Genomic DNA, 27445 nt, shown 5'->3' with positions numbered 1-27445 from the left:
AGGGGCCCAGCCGCTGGCTGAGAATGGAGAACCACTGATAAACACCCAGAAGTCCCGACGAGAGGAAGGCGGCTCTGGATCACCAGTGAAGGTGCGGGAGGGCCAGTTCAGTCTCCAGTGAAGAGGGAGGGAAAAGGGCCCTTTACCTGTCCCGCCCTTCCCACTCCATCGGCCAGAGGACAGCCCTTCCCCACAGACCACCTGCGGGCACGGGGGCGGGAGGCGGGGCTCAGCCCAGGCTGACCGGCTTGGCTGAAGAGTGGGCAATCTTGGCATCAGTGCCAAGCCCACAGCACTGTCCACGAGCTCTCTCCCAACAAACAAGGGGAACGTGAGTGACCAAGGCCCTGGCCCGCCCTTCCCCCCAGTTCACAGGAAGTAACGATGGACACGTGCTTGCCCCCAAGTCCAAAGCCATTCAGAAGGCGGGGGGGTCACTGCTAAGGAACAGAAGGGCTTGTGGCCCGCCAGGCACACAGTGGGCAGGCGCGGGTGGGCAGTGACCTGACCACCCCACGAGGGAAGTCCACATACAGACTGCGTGGAACAGGGTATGTTAAGAAATTACTATTAGTTTTACAAAGTGAGTTACACCACGCTGGATGAATTATAGGTGAATATGTGTCTGGGATTTGCTTTAATGTAACTGGGTGGGGGAGGGGGACCAGGGACGAATACTTTCCAGGTGTCCCCTCTCCGAGGACTCAATCACAAAATATTCAAACACCAACGACCGACAACAGCAGAAGTCTGAGAGGTCACATCCTGGTGCACTGGTCCCACGCGGCCCCACAGCAGCCACCACGGGAAGCAATTCACACACAACACTTCCCATTTCCTGCACTTAATGGTTTAATTCCCCGAGGCCGAGGCCAAGGCTCGCGGGGTTCAGGACTGCCCCACGGCCCATGTGGCCGAGCCAGGGCGCCCTCCTGCACCAGGACCCCGTCCTCAACACGCCGGGTGCCAGCGCGGCCCACTGCGCCTGCACTGCTGGGCGGCAGCCGGGAGGGGAGGCACCCGGCCCTCGCTCAACCTGCGAGAGTGTGGTCTGCCACGAGGACCTGAGGAAGGCACCACAGCGTCACTTACTCGCTCGTATGGTTTCCAAATGAATTCCAGTATTGGTATCAGACTGTTCATGGCCTTAAAACTGGTTTAAAAACCCACACAATTTGAACTTGTCATCTCCCACATCTGGGCCAGGAACTTAACCGGCACGGGCACACCCCGCTTCAGCCTCACCTGCACCTGGCCCTGCGCCCCCCACCCCGCGCCCTTGCTACCGCACCTCACTTGCAGCTCCTGTTCTGTGCCTCACACTCTGGGATGGCCTTCAACTTCCCTCTGGCTCCTTCACGCCGAGAGCACAAATGGGAGGTGTCCCAGTTCCACAACTGAGTTAGTGGTTTTTCACTAAATATGCCAGGAAGCTCGGAATGTTGCTCGCCCACCTCTGAACTACGAATCTGCCCACTGGTGGGAGAGTCGGAGGACGTCTGCGTGCGCCCCCTCGGGACCAGGCTGGGGGACACCCACCTGCGTCTGCAGCCGAGCCACAATGTCCTTCCGGGCTTTCATGACGGCGTCCAGCTTCCCAGAGACCATGATGGAGAGGCCCTGGTCTTTCGCAAGAGAGAGCTCCAGGTGAGCACCGGTCCGCTGCATGATCTCAAGGCAGATTTTGGCTTGTTCGCCTTCTCCAAACTGGTTCATGTCCTTGTATTTCCTCTCCTCCAGCGGTACGTGGAACACCTGCTCAGGAAAGGTCAAAGGGGGCGGGGTTAAGAGATCAAGAAGAGGAGGACGTGTGCGCCTGTGAGTCTAGGCACGGAATGCTGAAATCTGTGTTTGCTCGGCTGCTCTCTCCGCCTGCCTGGAAGAGATAAGCAGGAAGCACCTAAGGTCAGGAGGCTGACCTGACCTTTGAGTGACGAAGTGGGAGTAGATAACAGCAAGTCAGGGTGGGGTGGGTGGAAGGGGGTAGTGAGAGGGGCCTGGAAGGACCTTCCTGAAGACTCAAGACAGAGGAAAGCTGGGGGGTGAGGGCACGTGAGAGAGGGGGCGAGGGCTTACCAAGGCAGGAGGGGAGCGGTCTAGCACGATGGGGTGCGTCCACGGCAGGAGCAGAGGGGCTGGCCCCACCGCCCCGCCCCGCCCCGCCCCGCCTGCCAGCACGGCCCCCTCCTCTCTGTGGGGCCCGGACAGAGGACAGAGCGTGACACACCAAGCAGCATGTTTCACAAGATCAGGCGGCCGGGCCGAAGGTAGGAGGGAGACCCGGGACACCGCCTGGGGAGTCTGGGTTTAGGGGAGGCGCCCTCTCAGCCCTCCGGGGGTGCCAGCACCTCACCCTCCGTGAACTCATGAAGAGTTCCTGTGAGTTCAGGGAGCAGAAAGATGGGCTAGTGGAGGGGAAAAGCCAGGAAAACGGTGTGACAGGAAGCAGAGGAAGAAACTGCTTCTGGACAGGGGACACGAAGTAGACCAGACAGACAGGCCTCGCTGGAGCTGCTGGCGGGCAAGGGCGGAAGGCGGGGCAGCTTCAGGAGTTGGAGAAGGAACTGCAATGTGCTGTAAACAGAAAGGGGACCTGTCCCTTCTGGGTGCTGGGGACGTGGGGGAGCAGGAGGGCGGACCCCACGCAGCCCGCACAGACGGCAGGGTGGGGGCCGGGGGAGAGGAGCTGCCTCCTGCTGCTCCTACCTGAGTGATGACGGAAGCCTTGATGGGTCGGATCTTGTTGCCCCAGGCGCCCGCGGGTTCCTGGGCGCTTTCCATGCAAGCTGCTTTCTCAGGGAGCGGCGGGAAGGCATCCTTGTACGTCGGAGGGTCACTCTCTTCTTCTGAATTTAAAGTGGCAACTGGACCAGCCAACACAGAGTGAGAGGAAGCACACTGCTTTCAATGACGGGTGAACAAACAACTCAGAGGTTCAAGTCAGAAAAAGAACACTAGCCGTCCAGGGCCACCAGGCCCAGCACCTCCAGGTCCCGCGAGCGAACCGCAGGGGTCAGACTCTGAACCCGATGACAAGACCCCTGCCCTCGCAGCCTCCCTGTGAAGGGTTGGCTCGGACACCGGGCACCCCACTCCTCCCCAAACGGGGTGAGCCCCCTGAAGGCGGGCCTTGCCCCCAAAGAGTCTTCTAATCCTGTGTTTTAAAAATCACAATCAGGACAATGCCTGGCACAGAGCTGGCCTTTAAATCTGCGGCCAGGCACAGCCTCTGCCGTGCACCGCGTCGACAAGAAGCCCCGCGGGGTTCCCGTCACTCCCCGCCCTCCACAGGGAGTAGCAAGCCCCAGAAATGGGGCCCCTCATCTCTGCTGCTCCTGTCCCCCATTCTCACCGCTCACATTCTTGCCCCAATAACCACAGCTCTGTGAAAGCAGGAGGGCGACTGAGGGCATCCGCCCCCGGGGCTTAGGCCGAGCTCAGTGCCCGGCGACGGCAGGGCCTGACCCAGAGCCAGAGCTGCAGTGTCTGGGTGCCGGGGCTGCGCCAGCTTGGGCACAAGCCCTTGAAAGGTGGCCCAAGTGACCAACACAGTGAATTTTTACTTTTAATTACTTGAAACTTAAGAACTAGCACCCAATTCAGTTATTAGAAAACTTAAGAATGTTTCGGACAACATGGGAGTAGAATAATTTCCTCTTCGCAGTGAAAATCAAAACACAGACGAAGGGTTTCAGGTGGAACTTCGGAATGTACACGAAGCTACCCTGCCCTGCAAACGGAGAGCAGGTTCTGGAGGAGAGAAGGGGCGTTCGGTGGGGGCTTTCCCTCCTACGCTGGCGAGAGGCCGAAGTGACGCGCGCGAGGCGCGGGCCGAGCTCTGAGGCCGGCCAGCCCTCCCCCCGGGGGCGCCGCCGGTGCTGCGGGCCCACATTCGGTTCAACGCAGCCGGGAACAGCGATTTTGGAAAAAGAATCCCTTCAGTTACCAATGGTCCAACTCACTGGCTTTTCCGAAAGTTGCCCACATTTTAAATCTCACTGTGTCCAGATTCACTCGCCCCTCCTGGCCAGCTCCATCCTGAGTACAAGAAGGTGGGCCCTGGCCCTACCCCAAACCACAGGGCAGGGGAGCTCCTGCCAGCTGGCCCCAGGCTTTGAGGGAACGCTCTCCGCGGGCTCAGAAGAGTGCGCAGGGGCTGTTACCTTTGATCTGCTGCGGAACCAGCCCACTTCGGTGCTCAGCAAAGCTCTCCTGGGTCAAAACTGCAACGGAGCTCATGGTCGATGGCGCCCACACACGGTCCGGGTGAGTCACTGGGGCCGGGGACGAGGAGAGAGGAGAAAGTCAGCGCAGCCAGCCACTGCCTGTCCCCGACTGTCACACCGACTTCCCGCCCAGGTTCGATTCTCTCTGACTAGCAAACCACACTTACACCCTGGAATGCAAAGTGATACCCGATTTCTCAGCCAGGGAAGAAACACTCAGGGAAAGTGGGGGTCCCTGCCCTGTGGCTGAGAGGACCAGGGCCAGGGCAGCAGGGCCTGCAGGGCCAGCCGGAACCCACCACGCTGTGCCCCAGCAACACACACCAACACCCAGAAGGCTGTCCGAACCTCGCATCTCAGTTGCTCTGGTCATCTGTCCGCCCAGAGGCCTCCTGAGGCCTGTACAATTTATCACAAGGCAGCTGCTACCAAAAAGCCAACTGAGTGGCAAAGGCAAGACCCTCACCCGGGGCCCAGGGGCCTGACAGGCCTGCGAGGTGAGGGGACTGGGTGAAGAGCAGCTCTCAGTGGCTACAATGTAGCAGCAGCAGCAGGGGCTGCCCCAGGGGGGCGGCAAAGGGCTTCAGACTGGTGCTGGTCGCCTGTCCTCCAGTTTCCCGCCACCCCCCCGCCCCCCCCCGCCCGGCCGGAGGAGACTCACAGCAGGTGGAGCCTGGCTCTCAGGCGCACAGTCCCTCACCTGGGACCAGGACGGAGCTCCACCCCTGCACGCCCCAGGACTCAGGGGGGCACTATGGGACCCTGGCTCTCAGAGCCACAGTCCCTTATTTGGAAAACAAGGCTCACAGGAGGCTGAGGCCAGGGGTGTTGACTGTCCCCAGCTCTGGGGGCGCCGCAGGCTGCCGCAGCAAAGGAAAGCGCCTCTCTTCACACGGTCGTGCACCCAGTGTCTTGTGCCACCATGGCAACAAAGTAAAAGAGGGCCGGGTAATTTAATAAAAGAGTGACATTTTGCATAACTTTTACAACTTAGACCATTCCCCAAGTTCAAGAAAATCAGGCTCTGCATTAAAGAGAAGCACTATCCAAACTCGGATCATCCTGAACAAACAAAATCCACACTCGGAAAGTGAAGCCGAGACCTAGACGGGTGCCAGGTGACACCCTGCAGGGCATTGCGCACGCTGCTCGTTCGGGGTGCGCCGCCTCTGCACAGCCTCTCAAAACTCAAGGATGGAACGGAGAGCAGGTGGGCGCCCAGCCCGAGGGCAGGGCGTTCCGGCAGGACAGTCCAACTCACCAGCAAAACGGTCAGTAGCCAGAAAGTCCGTCCTGAGGCCACCTCTGTCAGCCTGCCAGCTTTTGCTGGTGTGGGACCAAGGAGGGAGAGAAAACAAGGAGAAAACCAGAGAAAAGTTATTTATCTGCGTTCTACAAACCAGGTTCTTTAACCTCCCAACCAGAACAGGTCCAAATAGTACTTCAAACTTTACTAATACTCAGGTAATTTTCTTAGAAAACAACAGAAACCCTGCTGTTAGGCCATTAGCTTCACACAAAACATTCCAGTGAGACCTGAACCATCGAAACTTTGAGTGGACAACTTTGCCAAGGACAGCGAGGCCGAGATTTCTCAGGAGCCCAAACTTATTTTAAGTGTACCCACTCTGAAGAAGGCTCCTCTCAGGACTGAGGGGCTGTTCTCCCGCCTGGTCACGTTCTTTCTCCCCCTCCTCGGCCCTGACTCCTGAGCCAGAAGGAATGGGCTCTGGTACCAGGACACAGCCTGCACTGTAAGCCTCGGGGCCCCCTCAGCCATTTAGGGGGACTGAGTGCTGCTGTCTTTAAAGGTCCTTTGGTCCCTTCTATCCACCAGGTTTTAGAAACCAGGCCAGCAAACAGCGGGGCTGGAGGGCACTCCCCAGAACGGCCCTGTGAGTGACGAGGGTGCGCGGCCATGAGCCTAGAGGACTCTGGGACCCTGAGGCTTCCAGCGGTCACTTCTGCTCTATGCAAAACACCACAGGTGCTAGATGGGGGGCCTAATGACAGGGTCAGCAGGGGCAGGGAGCAGGCGAGGCAACAACAGTCACGGGACATCCTACCTAATCAGAGAACAACACCCCCACAGTACTCTCCGCTCAGGAGCTAGGAAGGCGGTTCATGACAACCGCAGACGTGCCGGGAGGCTAGCTTTAAAGGGGCCCATCGTCCCAGCCGGGACATGGACCAGTGGCACCTCCGGATTCACACGAATCTGCGAGCACAGGGCTCGAGTTACACGGGGAAAGCACTACGGCCTGAGGCCACAGCCTTGCCAGGGTCCCAGTTCCATGCGCGGCACAGACACACCCGAGACCAAAGGGACACGTGGAGACAGACTGACCAAGACTACACCGGAATTTGTCTCCCGACTAATTCTAACCTGCAAGTTTTAAAGAGTGAGGCAAGAAAGAAAAAGAGCCTGCCCAATAAGTCACATGGTAGGGTAGCACCCCCCCCCCCGCCCCCCGCCCCCACCCGCAGGTCTGACGGTGGGCGGGGGGCCTGCAGGGCATGTGCTCTGCGGGATGGGATGGGATGGGATGGGATGGGATGGGATGGGATGCTCGTGTCCGCCAGGCTTGCACTTAGCCAATCAGGATGCGAGACCGAGGTGCTCCGGGCCCAGACACCGGTGGGGAAGCCAGGATCCCAGGGCCCAACTGCCCCCACCCCCAGCCGTCCGGGGGCTGCGCGCACACCTGCCGGGCGGCCTTCCACCTCCACAGCCGCCCACTCCAGGCTGTCCCACGCACCAGTGTCACGTCGAAAACCCACTGTCATCCACCCTTCACAAGCCAGGCCCACACGCTCCCTGTGCTGCCACTGACCGGCGTCTGGCTTTCCTGGACAAGGCAAGGCCTCAGGCCCAGCAACAGGCACACGACAAGCCCGAGCAGCACTGCACAGACAGGGACCTGCAACCAGCCACCCCCCCCGCCCTGCACCTGGCGTCACACACCCGAGGAGAGGAGTCCCTCAGGGTCTCTCCCGACGCTGCTCACACCCCTTTCGGAAGACAACCCCAGCCGGCCCTCCTGCCGGACGCGGCACAGGGGTGCCCACGCAGCGGGCGCAGCCGAGCCCGACGCGCAGCAGCGAGACCTCGCGCAGGACCTCTGGCGCCAGACACATGCATAGGCCCCTGGCCACAGAGGACGGAGGGGCCTCCAGAAAACACCAGACTGGCCTGACAGGACACGCTGGGCCTCCTATCTCCAGATTTCAAAAGGCAGCTTGAATCTGAAACGTCGCAGCTGAATAGATTATGTGAATGGATTCAATTTGATAACTGTCTAATAAGGCTATCATTTTCCTTATAAATTTCTTTAAACCCCACCTTAAAAAGTCCATTTTAAATACGTATCTGAGGCCCTGTGTAAATCAGACCTCAGCCCCACCTGGCCAAACTTTTGGCCCATGAGGCCCTCGGGCCAAAGCTCGGGAAGGCCAGCACCAACCTCGCCCACTGGCTCCAGCTCCGCCTGCCGACAACCCCCAGATCGACGCCTGCTCGTGGGGTGGGGGGTTAGGGGGGTGTCTTTCTGCAACCTGAGGAGCACAACCCTGGTGGGGGTCCTCTCCAGCCCCCTTCACTTGCTCTCCCAAATTCCTAGGACATCTTCGCCCCAAAAACAGAGGCCAGAGAGCTGCTATCACAGTTCCTCACTTGATCTAATAACGTTGCTCAAATGAGGAGTGAAAAATACCCCTCAATCCCGACAGAAACCTCAAGGCCTCCCACGGGAGCCACACGCCACCCGGCCCTGCTCCGCGCGGCTGCCAGCGCGTGTGTCTCGCCTGGTGCTGAACCTACAGCTTCTCTCCTCCTCCTGGACAGAGAGCAAGGCCACCCACTCTTCCCAGCAACACTCCTCGGACGTGTGAGGCGGAGCTCCGACTGCAGTTACTGCCAGGACGGCGGGTCCCTTCAGCCTGCGGCAGCTTTCAGCTCCTTTGCCTGCACACGGCATTCAGGTCTACCCAACGCAAACCTCCAACTGTCCTGAGCCTGGACTTCCAGTGTCATTTCTCAAGTGTCCGTGGGCACAGCACAGCCAGTATCCGAGCACAGGCCTGCAGCAAGCAGGACTGGACAAGGAGTGTGGGTGGAAGCCCACTCTTCTCTCCCCCCCGCCCCCCACCCCGTGGGAGAACCGTGTGGATCACACCTGAAACTTGTTCTTAACAGATGCACAACATAAAAATCTTTAAGTGGAGGACTGTACTTTTTGGCTTCTAAAACTAAGTATAAATTGATTTCTTGTGACGTTTGGCCAATTGCATGTGCAAAAAGATACATCTTTGCAGAAAGAACTCATTAGTAACAGCCCAGATGAAATGTTACCTCCAACTAATGAGAACCTGGGGTTTTACATACCAGGCAGGACTGGCTACAGAGAGAACCAGAAACCTCCAGCTGAAACCCAGGCCTTCTCCCCTCTTCTTCCAAAATTAAAATGATTTACTTTGATCCCCACAGCTAACTCACAAGGGAAATTTTTTAAAGTACTTCTCTGGACCCATAAACCAAACGTGATAAACATAACATCCCAATGGGCCAAAAGCCACCAAGCCTAAGTCTCAGACTGGCCCGAGAGCGGAGGGGACGTGGGCACGCGTGCGTTGAGCCGAGTCCTGGAAGTCGGCACCATCCGCCACCCGCAGGAGGAACTTTCGCAGATGCCACCTCAGCACGGCCCTCCCACAGGCCACGCGAGCCCGCGGGCGGGGACAGGCTTAAAGGGGCAGGAGCACGCCTGGCCTCCCTGCCTTCCATCCAAATTCGGTATTTTTCCGTCCTGTATCTTTCGTCTGGGACCCTGGGGCACCTCCAAGTTGCGCACCGGCAGAGGAGGCCAAGGCCCAGCACCGACCCCGCAGACGGGGCGGCAGGTGGAGGTGCGGCTGGACTGCTAGGCCCCTGCCGGTCCGGCTCCCCTGCGGGACAGACCTCTGTGACCGCCCCGCCACCGCCGGGGGAGGAGCGCTCCTCCTGGGGGGTGGGGGACACAGCCCAGACGCCCACGTCACCGACCTGGTCCCAGGTCAGCCGCACCTTCTCGGCTCCGGGGAGGGGGGTAGTGCAGAGGGAAGGCGACCCCTGTAGGGGGTGGGGGGGCGCTGTCGCCTCCGGGCGGGCGCGGGCCGCAGGACGCTGGACTCGGGAAAGTTTCTTACTCTTCCCGTGCCAGCGCCGCGGCCCATGCGCAGTGGTGACACGTAGCTGCCCCCCCCACCCCACCCGCCTGGCCGGGCCCGGGGAGGAGGGGGCGTCCGGGCCGGCCGGGCAGCCGAGGGGTGGCGGGACGGAAGGCGCCCCCGGCCCCTCCCCCGCCCGGCGCTCCACGTCGGCAGCCCCGCCGCCGCCCGTCGGCCCCGCCCCCGGTGCCCCGACTGCCCCGCGCAGCCCGGCCACCGGCTGCTCTGGGCCTGCGCCCCGGCCGCACCGGACTCCGCCGCCCGCTCACCCACTGGCTGCGCGGTGCGCTCGCCGCCCGCTGGCTCCGAAGACACCCGAGCTCCGCTCCGCTCGCTCCGAGGCCGGCGGCCGGGCCCCGGTGACTATATAGGGCGGCGGCTCCAATCCCGCAGAGACACGTCAGACCGCGGCGCCCGCCCCGCCCCGCGCCAGCCCCGCCCCCGCCGCGCACAGGTCGGGGCGCGGAGTCCTGCCCGCTCCAGCCCGAGGGGACCTGCCGGCCGGCCGCCGAGACCCGCCGGAAGGACGGCCGCTCGGCCTCCCAGCGCAGAGCGGCACGCGAACGGCTGCCCCGTCCAGTCGCCACCTTCAGGCGCCGATTACGAGGGGTCTTTAGCCCAACCACACTCCCCTGGGACACAGGGCAGGCCTCCCAAGTTTGGGGCAGAGTCTCATTCCCGCACTCGCACGGGGTTCGGTCCCTTATGTCCTTTCACGTCTGTTCCGTGTCCCCACTATTCCTGGGCTACCAGGTTAACCCCGTTCCAAAGCGGAGCCTGCCCTTTAGGGAGCAGGCTCTCGAGTGGGCCAGAAGGAAGGGGCACCTCCCATCGCGCCCCCGCCCTGCCCGCAGGTGCTTCTACCTGAGGCTGGGGACGACCAGCCGGGCCTGCATCCGTTGCATAACAGGCGACTGTGACCGTTTCTTCTTGTCAACAGTGCAAGTCCAGTGGGGGAACCCGCAGACACACCGGCTTGGGCCTGGGAGGAAGGGGCGCCCGCGCAGAGCCCTGCATGAAGAGCGCCCGTGCGCCGTGGACGCCTGAGCGCAGCCTGTCCCAAGCGTGGGGAGGCGCAGCGGCCAATGTGTGGGCGTCCTGGCAACAGAGGCGTCAGCCTAGGCTACAGTGACCACAGGGGCTGCCCAGCACAACGGGAAGCCGGCCGGGCGCTTCCAGCAGCCGGGGCCCCAGCCGGACGCAGCGGGCACTGTCTGTGTACAGAGGAGGTGGGCAGGGGCTGCCGCAGCTGTGCACTCGGTCCCTTGTGGTTGGCACCGGCAATGAGCTCAGTGGCCAGATGTGCAAGGCTGCACGCCAGGGAGCTGCATCTTAACTGGCCGCGGCCTCGATGGAAAGTTGTTAAAAATGGGGCGGGGGTTCCAGCTGCCCTCAGGGAGAAGGCGAGGGTGATGCAAGAGGCTTCAGGCTGGGGCCGCAACACAGGAGACGGCCACTGTCCACGGCGAAGTGGGGACGTCCAGGAGGCAACTGTCTGTGTGAGCTCAAGCCCATGGCCCAGTGTCACTGTGCGAGAGAAACCAGAGGACAGAGAAAAGTCCACGACTCAGTGCCAGGGACACTGTCACCAAAGCAGTGCCCTAAGTCACTAGGAAGGTACCAGGGCAGGGCACTTCCTCGACTCAGAAGAGACTCTCGAAGCTCCAAGGAACTCCTCAGCACCCCTCCTGGGGGTTATTACTGCTGTTCGTAGGTCTTTCCACGGGGATCACCCATCCAGCAACTCGGGCGAGTGTTTCGTTGCTGTTTTTCTCTGAGGGCTCAGCGCTGGGGTGGAGGACTAGGGGGAGGCCGCAGGCCGGCGTGGGGGAGAGCAGGCAGGTCTGCCGTCAGAGAGCTGCCACGACGCCAGGCAGCTGCCACAGGCCAAGCCTGCACAGTACCTAGTGCACAGGAGGCCTTAAAAGAGTCGGTTAAAAACCTATAATTAACCAAAACATTATAAAATCCAATGTTAAACTGGTGCTTCGGTACTAATAATTATGACCAGCTTTTCTTCCCAGCAAGGTTTAGTGCAGTGAAATAGGCGGCAGAGGCGCATTCCGGTGTCTGTGTCCAGCAAGGCTCCCACCAGGTAACGTGCACCACGGACGGCTGCCTCCAACAGCAACCGTTGGCCTGTGGCATTCGGGTCTGCAGCCCTCAGGGGGACGGGAGAGGCGCTGGGCCCACGCAAGGTGAAAGGTTAGGCGGGGCCACCACCCTGTGCCCTCTTAGAGCCACGATCCCCAAAGGCACGAACGCTCAACCGAGAGCAGGTGCTGGAGGAAAGGAAAGGCCTGCGGGCACAGAGGTGCCACAGGGTGCCTTCCGACCTGCCTGCGCCTGCCGGCAGGCGCCCTTAAGCATTAGCCACCCAGACCAGGCAGCAAAGGCTCCGGGTACAAACTCCTACAGCCCTGACTGTCCAGAAACCCCAGGCTAAACCTAGGAATCAGCGAGACAGAGCCACCCCACTCAGGAGGGAATAAACCTCACACCACACTGCAAAAAAAAAAATGCCTTCAGACCTACCCACACTGCAGAGAGGCCAAAAGTCCAAAATTAAAAAAAATAAAATAAGAAAGATTGTGCCTCAGCGAGTGTGGCTCAGTCGGCTGGAACGTGGTTGGGTAAACCGAGGTGGCAGGTTCAAGGCCTGGCTGGCGCACATATGGCAGGCAACCAATTGATGTTTCTCTGTCACATCAACGTTTGTCTCTTCCTCTCTCCTCTAAAGTAGATTAAAAAAAAAAAAAACACCAAGAAAGAGCATCTGCTCTATAGCAGGTATCTCACTGAGGATATTAGTGTTTAATCCTGCTAAATGAATGCAATTAATGAGGTACTCTACATCAACTTCTAGAATACTGAAATAATCGGCATAACTTTACACAGATGAGTAAAGAGTAATTTTTAGGCCCCAATTCAAGAACATGTATCAGGTAATACAACTCATAAGGTTTTTAAAGATCAGACTAGACAAGCGCGAGGCTCAGAAGAGTAAGCCGATGAACACCCACAAGCGCAGCGCGGCACTGCTCTCCAGGGCCGCGCCGGCCCGCGCGCGCACACCGCGCGCCAAGTGGCCCTGTCACTCTGGTAGGTGCTGTGCGTCCTAAATACATGCTGGATTTTGAAGACTAAGACCTCAGAATCTCAATGTGAAACATTGTATTAATAATTTTATATTGATCACACGTTGAAGTGATGATATTCTGAATTGAGTTAAATGAATATATTATGCAACTTCACTGGTTTGTTTCTTTTTACATTTTTAAGGTATATATTAGAAAGTTTTAAATTATACTACTATACGTAGCTCTGATTTGAACAGTGGTGCTATGGAATTGCTTTCTCAAACCAAAGCAGAAATGTAATCTGACAACTTTTATTAATAAACTTTATATAGCAGTCTTTGAAGAAAAAACCTCAAATCATTTATTATAATTCTCTTATTTATAATGAATAAATTTAGATTAGGGGAAAGATACAAAATAGATACTTGTCTCTGTCATAAAAACGTCTCCTTTACCACAGGCACTCAGGGTGTGTGGCACAGGGTACAGCCTCAAAGACTTCTGGGAAAGGAGTGGCCCAGTTTAGTTTACAGTGTTTCTCCCAAGGACTCGAACAACCCATTTAAAAGGGGGAGCAGCGTGGGGGGCGGGGCGGGGGCGAGGGTGGCCCTGGTGGCGGCTCAGCGGGCTGGAGCGCCGCACCCGAAGGCTGCTGGTGCGACCCCGGCCAGGGTGGGCGCAGAGGCACCCAGGGGGTATTTCTCTCTCCCCCTCTTCCTCTCTTAAAACAAAACAAAACAACCAAACCAAACCAAACCAGACTAATAAACATATTCTCCAGTGAGGATTTTTTTAAAAAGTGGGGGGAGGGCGCAGAAGTAAAATATACAAACATCTTTCACAGAGGTGCAAAAAACATTTATTTAATTTGTGTGAAAGAAAACCCAGGCTGACAGTAGCATGAAATTCTACATTTCACCCCACAGTTTGGCAAAACAAAGTTTGGTGGCTGACAGAGAGGCTGCGGGGAAGATGCTGTGGCTGGAGTACGAGCAATGACTGATGTACTCTCGCCGGGCGCAGTGGGCCCGCCAGCTGTGAGTGAGGGCACAGGTGCTGCCTGGGCCTGCGAGTCCTCCCCCCGGCCCCCCGCCCCGGACACGCGGGTCCGTGTGCGGGGACAGGCGCGCTGAGCGCTGGTGGAGCACCAAGCCCCCGAGGCGGCCCCCGCTCGGCCTGCCAACCACCACGTCGGCACCGCCGGCACAGGGGAGGGCGGCCCCTCACGCCCTGCGGAGGCCTGAACCCGGCCCCTCCGCCCTGTGGTGGGCGCTTGCTCCCGAACCTGCTCGCACCAGCTCTGCTTGCTAATGTAATTACAGAATTTAAAACTAATAAGAAAGAAGAAAATGAAAGCAAAAGAAATAGTTCTATGAATACTAAACTCAGCACATCAAAATTTCTCAGCAAGGGCAGGTTGATTTAAAAAAATTATGGTCACGTTAAAAAAAAGTCTTAAAAATCTCAAGGAATCCCATATTCCAATTGTTTTGTTAGCGTCTAAATTCTTCATCCACTTAGAAGAAACTGCTGCCGAGTGTCCTGGAGGATGCACTCTGAGTTTATGTAAGAACGGAGACTGTGGGATCCAATCAGCGGGCCCTCAAAGAGACTCCCAGCCCCATATGAGATGGCTGGTGGCCCTCGACCACACCCCCAGCGTTGGAGCCGGCGTGGTGTGTGACCAGCCGTCTCCGAGACAGGGGTCTGCAGAGGCACTGGCGTCTCTTGGAGGCCGCGCAGAAGGGCAGAGCTGAGCGCTGAGAGCCACGGGCGGCAGCGCCCGGGGAATGGAGGGGCTTCGTGCCCCAGCCTGCAGAGACGGCAGCTGCCCCGCGAGGCTGTCTGCTGCGAGGTGGGGAGGTGAGCGCAGGGAAACATGTTCATTTCATCTACCACTTACCAGAAAAGCATGTGTCTTAACAGGTATAGGAGTTATGGATGGACAGGCGCTAAGTGTTCAAGACGGTGAACAGGAGGGAAGAGCCCTGTGACATATGACCCCCGCCCACCCGCCCACAACAGAGGAAAACAGGCAGTAAGTGGCCTTGGCTACTACAGCTACTACAGATCAGTGAACAGCAGCCAGTGTCATCTGAAGTCTCAAGTAAGACTTCTGAGCTGTTTGTTTGTGAGGGGCTGCTGGTTTCAGAGACGAGGCGAGCGGTCTGCGCCCTGGACGGCAGCAGAGCGAGGCCAAGGTTGTGGGCCGCCAGCACGCACACGAGGAGGGACGTGGAGCACGGGGCTGCACAGACTCAGCTCGCCGCGGCGCAAGGACGCAGTCCCAGCAGTGAGCGCACCTCGCTGGACCTGGGCCTCGCAAACACTGGGCAACCATCTGGTTTAGGTGACTTCTAGGGTCTCCATCTCTAAAATTCTTTGACTGTCTCATTAAAGAAACCAGCTGGTACTCCCAGGTGGAAAGGCATCTGTGTGACCCTGGGGCCACTCCAGGTCTGACGGCCACGCTGACGTCAGACCAGCTCCTGCACACGCAGGTTCCTTGCCACAGCCTGGGGCCAGAGCAAGTCCCTGCCCCAGTGTACGGGTGCTTCTGGGAAGAGAAGGGCAGCGAGGCCGGGACAGGAATGAGACGGCTGGAGAAGAGAGCTCTGGCCCGCAGCCCCTCAGTCCTACACTGAAAATATGCTTTTCATCTTCCGACTTCAAATCCCATTAAACTATAAGAAACGACCTAATTCCAAGTTTGACCTGGGGCAACACTTTATACTCGGAGACATTTCTTCCTATAATTTACATAGAGAAGTTCCCTGAGCCAGAATGAGCTTAGTTCATGTTTATAAAAACTTTGCTATGGATACAAAGCTAGCTAAAGCCATGAGTGGAAATACTTAGGAATCAGAATCAGTCCTACAAACGTAATGCTTTTCTACAGAGGAAAAAACAAACAAGAAAATTCAAGTCTTTGGATTCTCTCCTCTTTGGAGCATTAAGCCACAGCGGGACTCAGCAGTATGAGCCTCTTCACTTGGCCTGTTTCCTCATCTGTCAGGCAAGGAGGTAGGACTCCATGATCTCTCCCAGCACAATCTTTCTGAGGCTCCTCTAGGGCATGAACCTCACTTTTGGATTTTAAAACTTCTGGAAACCCTTCATGACACAGCTGCCCCCCGAAGAACGACCTCCTCAGCTGGCGCCCTCCCGCAGGCGCTGCGTGCGGACAGCTCCGGGGCTCCTGGGGTCCTGGGCAGGTGCCTGGCTCACGTGCTGGCCGTGGGGCTGGGCGAGCGGCCGGGAGCAGGGAGGAGAGGGCCCGCAGGGCGCAGGCAAAAAGTTAACCCCACTCTGAGAAAACCAGCACCAACCGAAGAGGACAGAGAGACAGGCAACCTGTCTGGGGCTCAGCAGGGTCCAGATCCACACAGTGGCACCAACCAGCGAAAAGCCACTGAGACCACCGAGGTGCCTCACCTTGCCTCCGCGGAGGGTGAACTCTGGCTGCTCCGAGAAGAAGGGATTGGAGAAGGCAACCCAACCACCAAACAAAAAGCGAACAAAATCTGGAAGCTGATAGTCACTGAAGTGACTATCACGCTGCGTCCACACAGTGGAGCCACATGCAACAGAAGAGGCGTGGGAAGTGCTCCAGACATGTCCATGTGTGGTCCCCAGGGCGCGTGGCTAATGACAGAGGGGAAGGAGCATGAGAGAGCCAGAAACAAAAGTCTGTATGTCTGTTTACGTTTGCAAAAAGAGACAACGGGAGGGGGAAAGAAGGGAGGGGGACAGGGATGGAAGCCAAGGGCTTCTGAACACACCACGAGGGACAGCCTTGCCTTGAGAACCATTAAATCAGAGAAGAATCTCCAATGCTGACGTGCGCCCTGCTCTCTGTCCACATGCTGGTTATGCGGGGAGGGGCGAGGGTTGAGTTAGTGAACAGTCACAGAGCCACAGACTCAGGATTTGCAGAGTTCACTGTGTGCTTACTGCCCTTCCATCATGAGTTTACTAAAAAAATGGAAACGAAGCTTAGACTGTCACACTTGTGGCAGAACCATCAGAGCAAATGCAACTTTAAAACACAATACTTTGACAGTATTTTCCAAATGGGATCTGTCAATAATACTGGAGTATTTTGTACTTCAAATTCTATACTACTAAATACTACTAAAAATATTCTATGTTGTAGGATACGGTGACTAGGTAATCAAGATACACATTTAGGTAAAAACCACGTAAATCCTCACTTGGATTGGAACCAGCTGCAGCCGCGATGGCCTCCCAGGCCTGCCAGCCAGGGGAAGCGCTGCAGCAGGACGGGCGCCCGGGTTGGGGGTGCTGCGCACCCCTCACACTGCACGGAGCCCGGAGCCTAGGAAGTGGCCGGTTCCAGGTCTGGGGCAGCACATGGACAAGACGGGGCGCCCTGCCGTGGCCGGAAGCCGAGAAACAGCCACGGGTTAGCAGGACCACGTCCAAAGAACACAGAAGCCGATGTGGGGGAACCACAGGAGCATCAGAAAAACGACTTCAGCGGGTGGGAGCACAACTGTGGACACCTCCACAGCCTTGTAACACGGGGGCAGAGCCATGAAAATGCACCGTCACCTTGGAAGTTGCTCGTCCCACTGCTTCTAAACATGAAGACACCGTCACCACTTCTCCGCTGCAGGAGGCACTGTCCTCAGGGCGACTGAATGGGGGGGGAGGCTTTCCTCACGCAGTCCCGCCTCAGAGGCACGGTAGGTTCGGGTCCAAACCTGTGCAAAAGAGCTAGTGCTGCAACAAAGCGAGACGCCATCTTTTTGCTGGTGGAGTCTTGCCTTCAAATCGTAAGAAACTCGCCACCTGCGAAGTGTGATAAAGCGAACCACGCAACACAAAGTGAGACTGTGTAAGAGCGCCCATTAGTACAGAGAGGCGGGGTCAGAAAGACCCCCATGGCGCAACGGCCAGCTGGGGCTGCAGCCTGGCCCCCACGAGGGCCGGGTCCCTCCTCCAGAAACCTGTGAACGTGGCAGACCTGCGAAGCCACCCACACACGACCACAAAGTGATCGTGAGTGTCCTTACAGTCACATGCTTTAAAGATGGAGGAAGGGACCACAAAAAAGGTAAATGACTTCAAGAAGCTGGAAAGGGCAGGAAATGGGTGAGCCCCTCGAGCCTCCAGCGGGGTGGCCTTTGGCCTCGAGTGCGTCCCTTGCTGCAGCAACAATAGGGAGCAATGGGCACAAGCAGGGGGGTGGCTGCCCCATTAAGTTTCTGGGGGATGAAGAACTTGGTAAGGGACACAGTCCGCCTGCTGACACTGCGCCCGCTGACCAGCCAAGAACGGCAGCCGCGTGCCTCCTGGAAACGCAACACGAAGCACACAGCTGGTCCTGCAGGTCGTTCTCGACAACCCCTCTACCTGCCACCCCACCCTGCAGAGGAAAAAAACCCACCTGAAATCAGTTAAGCATCTAAACATACCACTTTATACAAGACAGGGGGATCAGAGAAACACACCGCACACCATCACAACAATACAATCAACTCAACCCAGAACGTGGTAAACTCCATGGCACAAATGTTCCCACTGCTTTCATAAATAAATGAATTTTTAAAGAAGAAAAATAAATCGTTATAGGTTTTAAAAGAAACTTAAGAAGTAACAACCAAATGCAGTGTGGAGAGACCTTTCTGGGTTTTGATTCAAACAGAACAAGCGTAAAAGCATACTTTGTGGTATTTGGAGAAAACTGAACAGACTAGATACTGGATAATATTAACAAAGCATAGTTAATTTTCTAAGGTGTGATTTATTTAAATCCCTCATCTACTAAAGACACATGCTAAAGTACTTACAAGTGACATGAGATCTGAGATTTGCTTTAAAAAAAACTCAAAAAGTACGGGGGGAGGCAGGGACAGATCAAACAAAGATGGTGAACACCGCCACCGGTCGCAGCAGATGGCGGGTGGATGAGACACAAGTATTCTCTCCCATTGTGGGCATGTTCAAAAGTTTTTCCAAGAAAAAGGCTTAAAAAAGAAAAAGACCAAAAAGCCCTGCTTTTCAAGGTCTACAGGATGCTGCCAAAGCCATACTCAGAGGGCAAATCAAACTTGTAAATTTCATTATAAGAATGAAGATAAATGAGCTAAGCATTCAGTCAAGATAGAAAGAGAAAAATAAAAAAAAAAAGTTGAAGGAATACATAAAAGAACTGGTAAAATATAAAACTAAAACAAAAAACCGCTGGGTTGGTCAATCAAAACCAAAATCAGTTTCTCTGAAAAAGCAGTTAAAAAGGAAACAGTCCTTTCCAATTTGACAAAGAAAAGGAAAGAACACTCAGAATCCAAGCTCATAACGACATATTACCTTCCCCCTGTTCTGAAATAAGAACAGCCCAACAAACGGCAGCAACTGTGTCTCCAGGCAGATCCCAAAGAAGTCAGAGCCTCTTGCCCCAGAGGGACCCCGCAATTATTTTGTATTTCACTGGCATTAATTGGGTTCTGAGACAATTAGGGGACCAACAAGTGCAGTCAAGGGGCCCAGAAGATGGGATATGACAGACAGAGCCAATCAGAGTCTATCCATGCAGCCGGGACACTTCATCCAAAACACACAGCTTGCACATGGTGGGAAAGGGTGGCCCTTGCCACTCGTGTGGCTCAGTGGGCTGGGTATCATTCCACAAAGCGAAAGGTCGCCGGTTCAATTCCAGGTCAAGGCACAGGCCTGGGGTGCAGGTTTGGCCCCCTATCAGGGCATATGTAAAAGGCAATCTTCTCTCCCTCTTTCTCCCTCCCTTTTCCTCTCTCTAAAAATAAATACATACATGCATGCATGCATAGACACACACACACACACATACATACATACATGCATGCATAAGTAGCTTTAAGAAAAGAAGAAAAAGAAAGGGTGGCTCCCGGGGACGATCAGGGCACCGTTTGCCTCCCCGCAAGAAGCGCACCTGCAGCAGAGCGCCCGCCCAGCAACTCCACATCAGGGTTAGGAAACCAGACGCAGCGACCGAACAGGGTCTGCTCCAGGGGTGCGGCAGGGCTCAGCAGCAGGGACTCCACGCATCCCGCCGCTATGGCCCAAAGGAGGACAAATAATGATACATACATGGCTGGTAAATGGCCATTAAAAAATGCTCAGAAGACTGTTGAAATCCAGCACCTATTCCTTGCTTCCTATGGAATCTAATATCAGGAATAGGTAGAAATGGCTATAAAAATAATATTGCCCAGAAGTAAGATACATTGTATTTCGTTAAAATCTGAAGTTACCCTACTGAAATAAGTAACAAAATGGCAAAGATGTCTACTATTGTCAAAGGCTCTCGACCTGCAACCTGAGGATACATAGTTCAGCAGAGACCAATGCCACTGTTTGCAGATGATCACCCATCTGGAAGGATCCTCTGCAATAATGAAATGCTAGGAAAACTGAAGGAAAGTTCTGTGAGTCAGAAAAACAACATGTGTGCACACACATGGCCCAATCTGCGGTGATACCCAGTCACAGACCAGGAGACTTACCACAAAGACGGCAGGATATGTTTAGAGCCTGTCTGAACAGACTAAGATGTGTCAACACACAGTCCACAGGGAGTGAACATACACTGTAACACAGGCACGCACGTTCGTCCGCAGCCCTTACTCTGGGATCCATGAAGAGGAACAAAGAGAGACCACCTGGGGAGGGAAATGGGGAGAAAACAGGCCAGCCGACCCTGAGGACACGTGGCGCTGGACGGCATTTGAAGACACACAATGAGAGGTGTCTGTGTGTCTACACAGGCAAACGGCGACCGCACTGCGAAGACGCTGCGCTCCGGAAGTGCCTGCAGAAGACGGCAGAGGCGCCGGTGTGAGGCGCGGGCACGATGCACACAGGGAGGCCCCCGCCTGCACTGTCCGTGGGCAGAGAACCAGGAAGCACACAGGTGTGCACCAGGGAGAAGGCGGCCGCTACACAGTGTCACTCCCAGACCATACAAGAGGCATGTGGAGAGGGCATGATAGTGCACAGGGCGGTTTTTAAAACCGGCACATGAGCTTCCTCATACACAACAGGGTGTCCACATGGCTCAGAGAGCTGGAGAGGGCAGAGGCATCGGGGGCAGCAGCATGAAGCCAACACACCGGGCGACTCGTCAAATAAATGTACCAGGAGCACGGGCACCTAAGACTGGTGCTGCTGGAACAGGGAGCCGCCAGCTTGGAAAGGGAGACACTGGGACTCACCCTGTGGCATTGGATTGAAATGGGAGGCACTGGGATAAACGCATGCTTTTCAATATACAGATATAACAATAGACATGAGTGTTATAAAAACACAGGAATCTGTGTACATACATGCGCACATGTACTCAGACTCTGCTCTCTGAGTGCCAACTGCTGTAAGAAGGAGCCGTGTGTCCTTGAAGGGAAGGCCGATCCCAGGTCTGGGGCAGGAAAGTACATGAAGAGCCCAGAGCACCCGGTGGTACCAGAAAGCACCAAGGGCCGAACAGAGACAGGGACATATCAGGAAGACACAAGCGGGCCTTCCCACTCCGGGGAAATACGAGCAGTGAGGCACAGAACGATAGCAAAGGACGGCAACCTACTGAAGAAAAAGGAAGCCTATGTTGATATGAATAAGTGAATAAACTGCAAGTTTGACAGGAACAGATACTTCGTTTCACAAGAACGTGCCAGAGTACATTTATCACGAAGACCTCACAGGGGAAAAGCCTGGCCGAAGTCCCCATAATCGGGCGCCCAATCAAGCAGACATAACAGACGCGGGGTGGACAGAAGTCAGGCGCCACCAGGAAGCACGCAAAGCCGAGGCCCCTGCCCCCGTCCTGTGCTGGCCCAGCCAAAGAGGCAGAACCTGAGTCTAATCAGAAGAGGGCACCCGGGCACACGATGCGGGACACAGACGACGCATCACAGACCTGCACGCTTGAAACCTACATAATCTCATCAGCCCACGTCACCCCCCAGATTTACTAACGATAATGAAAAAAGAAACACCCAACCCACACTGAGGGACAGCCCCCAACGTAACAGCCTGCAAGCAACCCAAGTGTCGCGGTCAGGAAAGCCAAGAGAAGGTGAGGGAGTGGCCGTGCCAAAGGGACTGGGGACCTGGCCACGGACCGTCAGTGCGACTCTGAACTGGGCCCTCTGGGCGAGGTGTGGGGGGGTCTGGAGGCGGCAAGGCATCCCTGTTAACTCCCCGGGTGGACGGTTGAACGTGGTGAAGAAAGACAGTGCCTCACTTGTGGGTAACACGCCAAAGTAGCCAACAAGTGACGAGGGTTCACGGCCCCAGCTCACTCGGGGTTCAGAAGAAGAGTTCTGCACCACACGCACAACTCCTCCGTAAGTATGAGATAGTTTTTAAAAAATTAATGGTGGATGGTACTACATTTGTAATTAGAAAAAATAAGTGCCTTCATTTGCAAATAAACACATCAAACTAGGAGAGGGGTGGCCAAGGATGCTGACCATTCAAGCTCCACATCGAAACCCAAGGTAACTGGGTGCGTTTCCTCACGAGCGCGACTGCTAGGACCAAGCGCACGTCTCGCCTGCTGGCTGTGCAGCACGACGGAGCTTCTCCTCCGCCCCAGGCGCCGCTGCGGTAATAAGGTCCGCCACATCGCGCGGGGCCAGAGGTCGCGAGAGCGCAGTTTTAGGCCGTGAGCGTGGCCAGGAGGCTGCCGGCACACGCCGAGACAGCAATGGCAGCGCACGGGGACACCGCTAGCTCCTCCCCAAGGCCCTCAGTGCCCCAAGAGCAGCTCAGATGCCACGCTCGGAGGGGACTGCCCAGCCCGCCCTGCCCACTCTGAGGCAGCAGCACGCGAGGCAGCCATGTCACCTCACGGGGCGCTGCCAGGACCGCACAGGACCCGAGGGCCGCGGGAGCGGGGAGTGCCCATGCCGACCAGCCAGGGCCCATGAGAGGGGGGACACCCCCACACGCACACCGACCCCTGCAGCATTGGGGTGAGGCGATGAGATGAGCAAAAGTGCACTGTGGAGTTAAAATATTCTTGTAAAAAGCCGCCTAACGCCTCCCAAGTTGAGTTCTACATCGGCTAAGAGGCAAGCCGCCCTCAGGAAAGCCGTGCCCCAGCTGACGGCAAACACCTGCTTACTCCGAGGGAGGGAAGACCTTCTGAGAAGACCTTCGCAAGCCACTTCCTGCTTTCAGCTCTGGTCCTGAAACTGCCGGCCCTGAGCCCGAAGGGCTTCTCGGAAGAAACCAGGGACCAGAGCTCCCGCACGGCTCTCCAGCTCGGCAGCATCGTCCGTCGTCAGGCGTCTGGAAGCCCCAGCCGACCAAGGACAACAGCAAGAGGCTGACGTGCCCAGCAGAGGCTCCTGCGCGGCTCCAGGGAAAGCCGCCGGGCTTTGAAAGACAGCGGACTCTCCACCAGCAGGCCTGTCCCTCCCTGCCTGCCCGCCCTCACGGATGGGAGCTGCACTTACCAACCTCAAGGGGACGTGGCGGTCACCGCCAGCACCTGTATGGACTACGGACTACAGAAGGAGGGCCTGAGGGCACCATGTCCGACGCGTTGCCCTGGCTGCAGCTGGCTTTCGTCTGGACGTTCTGGAGACAACGGTGCCACGCCTGGGAGCCCGGGCCCTGCACACAGGCCGCCTGGCAGCGGAGCTCCTCACCAAGCAGCCACACGGCAGCAGAACTCTGGTCTCAGGGGCGCACCGGTTGGCTCCAAGTACAGGCACACGTAGCAAAACAGAAGCCTTGTCTCAAAAGACCACAAATGGATTCCTCAAATTTATCTCACACACTGATTTAAGCCGAAACAGGAAGGATAATCCAGGAATTCCATTTGAAAGATATTTATAAATGAGCTAAGTAGTAATAAAATTAGAAACAAATTACGTAAGAGGGAGGCAAAAAGCAACACCTACGTTGATTACAAAGATCTATTAGCATCACGCAACACAGTTGACTTTGTCCCGCCTGGCGGCAACCGACTGGCCCTCACCACCCCTATCGGGTGCAGGAGGCGGGGTGCTGCCTCCAGCGGGAAGAGGCACACTCTCCAGGGGCGCGTGCCCAGCTGTCACGCGGGGCAGCAGAGAGGCAGGGAAGATCGTGGAGGGCCGTCTTTCCCTCTTTCATTTTTAGTCTCTAAAGAAAAAAGAGTCTTAGAAAGGGCAAAAAGTTTTCAACCCTACACAACACAGAATCAAAAACCACGTGTTTTACATTGAGGGAGTATCTCAGCTACTCGCTCACTTCAACCCAGTGTCGAAAACAGCAAAAAGTGCCCAATACATGGCCTCCTTTCAAAAATTATTTTTTTACACTCTATATTCCTACTGTTTCCCTCTTCCCTCTGGCCTGCGTTCTTCTGGGATAAGAGCAGTTTCTCCAGCCTGACCGCGCCCCCAGGGCAACCTCTGCAGGGGGGCAGCTCTCTCCAGAGCCTCGGGGCAGCTCCCCTGGCAGGTGAGGAGCGTTGCCATGCAGGTGGTTGCCATCGAGGCACCTGCAAGACAACGGCTTTTCCTCTCCGGGGGCCACCCCCACCGAGGTTTGCAGACGACTGAGAGGCAGGGTGTAGGGGAGAGCGCAGCCACAAGCCCCCGTGTGCCTGTCCTGGGTGGCGTCACAGAGACTCTGACTGCCAGCCCCCTGCCTCCCAGCCCCCGCACACGGAGCTGCAGCGCCCAGGCCAGGAGATGCAGGGGCCGAGCACAGGGCCCTCAGCTCACAGCACAGACCTGCCCTCCCAGAGGGGCCCTCCAGGGTCTGCGGGAGAGCGTGTCACTGAGCGCTCTGTGCACCCAGCTCCGAAGCTGAGGTCGTTCCTCCTCTAGAAAGGAGCCCGAAGCAGCAGGGCGCCGTGCTGCTCTGTCTGGAAGCTTCACGTGCGGTCACTGACCTCGGGGTCAGAAAGAGAGTCCTCCAGAGGTCTGTCAGCGAGAGAGCTGAGCAGAGGGGACACTAGGCAGCACCCCCACCCGCTGAGCAGAGCAAGGCCAAGAACTACGGCTACTTCTGCTCTGCTTCCGAAATTGGGTCCCCAGCTCACACCCCCCCAAACGAGATGCTAGCCGGTTAGACAAAGGGATCGTGCTGACAAGGGCGACAGTATTTCCGTGAAGACGGACGCGGCCTGAGCACCTGCGTGCCCTGGGCAGGAGTGGGGAGTGAGTGCCCGCGCCCCGCGCAGCAACTGCTCTTCTGCGGAGGCACACGGTCAGCACACGCCACAGCCTCTCGGCAGCCTGCCAGCCCAACCACAGCCAAACCCTCAGAGAAAGCTGCTGCGAGGCACTGTCTGCAGAGCCACAGTCCCAGCGGCAGCCGAAGCACCAGGGCAACACCATGGAGCCTGGCCTTCAGACAGGCTTGTTTCTACAGGAGTATCTCCCTCAGAGCCTAGAAAGCAGCTCTGAAATCAGGAGCCCATTGATATTCACCCTAAGTCAGTACAGAACAAGCGCCATAAGGGTCCAAAACAAGCAATAACTTAGCCTGTGACCCAGGCGGAGGGGTGGGGGCAAGTTAGACCAAGAGGGGATTTACCCTGAGACCTGGCTCAGGTGGCCCGAGATGCTGCAACGGGATGCTAGACACACCAGCGAGAGCCTGGGGTGGAAAGCTGCCCCTTAAAGGTGGCCGGCGCAGGGACTGACAGGCGTCCCCTCCAGGTCAGCATGGAGATGGGTCCTGAATGCATTAGAACTTGGGCTTTTATTTTTTCACTTCCTTACTTTGACCTACTGATGAATATATACTTGATGAAAATACCTGCTCAATGACTGAATCAATGAAAGATATTCAAAATTCCTAGGGACACAAGACAAAAAGCTCAGTGAGGGTTTTCTATCAGCATTGCCCTTGCCAGCATCCGTGACCTGAGGACTCCAACAGAGCAGGCCACACAGCCCCGACTTGGCCACTCCTGCCAGCAGCTTCACCCACCCGTCTCTACTCTCCGTGGAAAACCAGGGCCTGTGAGCGCTGCATCCTGGGGCCCTTCCACGGGCCAACCCTGAAACGCAGGCTGCTCAACGTCAGTGCCGCCGCCAAGCCGCGTGAGCCAGCCCTTCGCAGCGTGGCTGGAGGGGCCCTCAGGATGGCGCGCACTCTGTCCTCTACCCAGTGGCTGCCAGTCACACAGCTGAGTCACGACAACCAAAAGGCTACCCGACATTGCCAGATGTTCTCTGGGGGCAACGTCACCCGGCTACACCACTGCTGTAAACAAAGGGCATGAGGCTTGGCATGCGGGGAGTGGAGCAAGGAATAAAAGCTTTATTAGGCAAAGCTTCCTGTGCCACTCATGCACCCTTGACATGGATCACAGAGCGGGATGCTACGTGAGTGACTATCGGCTCCTAGCATCATTCTTCCAAATTAAATTAATGATAAACTGAATAGACCAAGGATTCGGAGCTATCAAAGATGGGCAGGGAAGGGGGGAAGCACAAAGATTCAGCTTCCTAACCTTTAAAAGGGAGGAGTTCAAGTCTTACCGACCAAGAAACACCCAAAGTCCCAGGGCTGAAGCAGAGCAGGTCCCCACGGAAGGCTGGGCTTGGCCTCCCAGTCGAGGGTGGTGCTCCTCCCCACCTCTGGGGACTCCCGATCCCCACCTCCCGTCCTGTCCCATGCCATCCCGTCCGGAGAAAGCACCTTCGCCCCACATCTGCACCTGAGACACAAGCACTGCTGCCATCGCACCAGGGCCTCTGCCAGGGACATCTGAGGACATCAACGCATACAAATGAAGGGCAAACCTAAGAGGGTTTTCCGAAGACACGCATTTGCAAAGAATTCTTACTGACTGCTCAGCGGCACTGGCACCAGCGACCTGCTGCCTGTCCTCGCCCAGGCGCGGCTGCTGCCCCCGTGCTGGGGTTTCAGGGCACAGCAAAGCCTCTGACAGGGCTCTTCACCCCCAGCAGAGCCTGGGTCAGGAAGGGCAGCAGAGGGGCTGTGTGAACGCTGACTGCATTGGTACAGTAACACTACGGCAAGCTCGCTGCACTGGTCGCCCAAGGAATGTGATTTTTAACATAAAGATATTGTAAAATACAACTACAATAGGACAATGTAAAAACTGGAGATCCCTCATGATTCTTTCTCAAGAACTATCTCCAAACTTATTGTTTTAAGATTTTTCTTAGATATATTAATACCTGGTTTATGTAAAAGCAGGATCACCTTAATTCACTGTTTCACCACTTGCCACATACATTTTCATTAAAAAACCCATCATGCTGTCTTTCCAAGTTTTACATACAAACCGACCAGTCAGCAACTGCACGCAAGTTAATAAACCCCCTGCTGCTGCGCTCCCCCACCCTCCCTGGTGCTGACCAGCACTCAGGCCGACCCGCCCACCCCGGGAGCACGTCCTGGAGGTACAGTCACACGACGATGAGGGAGGGGCACGTCCAGGCGGACGGACCCCAACAAGCCCACTCCACAACAACCAGCAACAGCGTACATCTGACCCTCACCTGGCCCCTCACCCTTAAAATAACTAAAGTGGTCATGTCTGTTTCTCCCAATCTGTAGGGAAATGTGACTTTAATGTCAATTCTTTGATCATCAGCGAAATGGAAACGCTGCTTTGCTGGCTGGCCATTGGACATTCCGAACTCTGAAGACCAGCCTCATCACAGCCTCTGCCACTTTCCCGCCAAGGCGTCCCGTCCCGCACACAGGAAGACGACGCAGAATCCACAGATGGGCTACCAAGGAGAGAAGCAGAGAGCAGAGGAAACTACGAATTTCAGTGAAATGCAAGTTTTAAGCTAAAAAGATCATTGCTAAAAGGCACCTAGGCAAAAGGGGTAAGAAAAGGCTATCAGAAAGACACGTTTTGCCTTTCATGCCCTGGCCAAAGGCTGCGACTTTTCTCAGTTTCGAAAGAGAAATAGAATCTCTGGACTGGGACACCTGTGAGAG

The 27445-nt window shown here is 56.4% G+C and overlaps 1 protein-coding gene across 2 annotated transcripts in view; it reads right to left on the bottom strand.

Moving 5' to 3' along the window:
- HDLBP (high density lipoprotein binding protein) overlaps positions 1-27445 on the bottom strand; it is a 56490-nt gene that overhangs the window by 24157 nt on the left and 4888 nt on the right. Inside the window, exons 1-5 of one of the 2 annotated variants that reach the window (XM_054570410.1) lie at positions 9701-9777; positions 5488-5552; positions 4164-4274; positions 2707-2864; positions 1540-1755 (exon numbers count right to left, since the gene is read on the bottom strand). In XM_054570410.1, coding sequence (XP_054426385.1) covers positions 1540-1755; positions 2707-2864; positions 4164-4239 — 450 coding nt within the window. In that variant the 5' untranslated portion in view covers positions 4240-4274; positions 5488-5552; positions 9701-9777. Of the gene's footprint in view, positions 1-1539; positions 1756-2706; positions 2865-4163; positions 4275-5487; positions 5553-9700; positions 9778-27445 lie in introns of those variants that run through there. The other variant, XM_054570409.1, reaches the window with a different exon arrangement.

The sequence above is a fragment of the Pteronotus mesoamericanus genome, unplaced genomic scaffold, assembly GCF_021234165.1.
Source record: "Pteronotus mesoamericanus isolate MK-2021 breed Mesoamerican mustached bat unplaced genomic scaffold, CSHL_Meso_final contig_203, whole genome shotgun sequence".
NCBI classification, from domain to species: domain Eukaryota; kingdom Metazoa; phylum Chordata; class Mammalia; order Chiroptera; family Mormoopidae; genus Pteronotus; species Pteronotus mesoamericanus.
The sequence above is the reverse complement of the archived record's forward strand: the minus strand, read 5'-3'. Positions and strand labels throughout refer to the sequence as shown.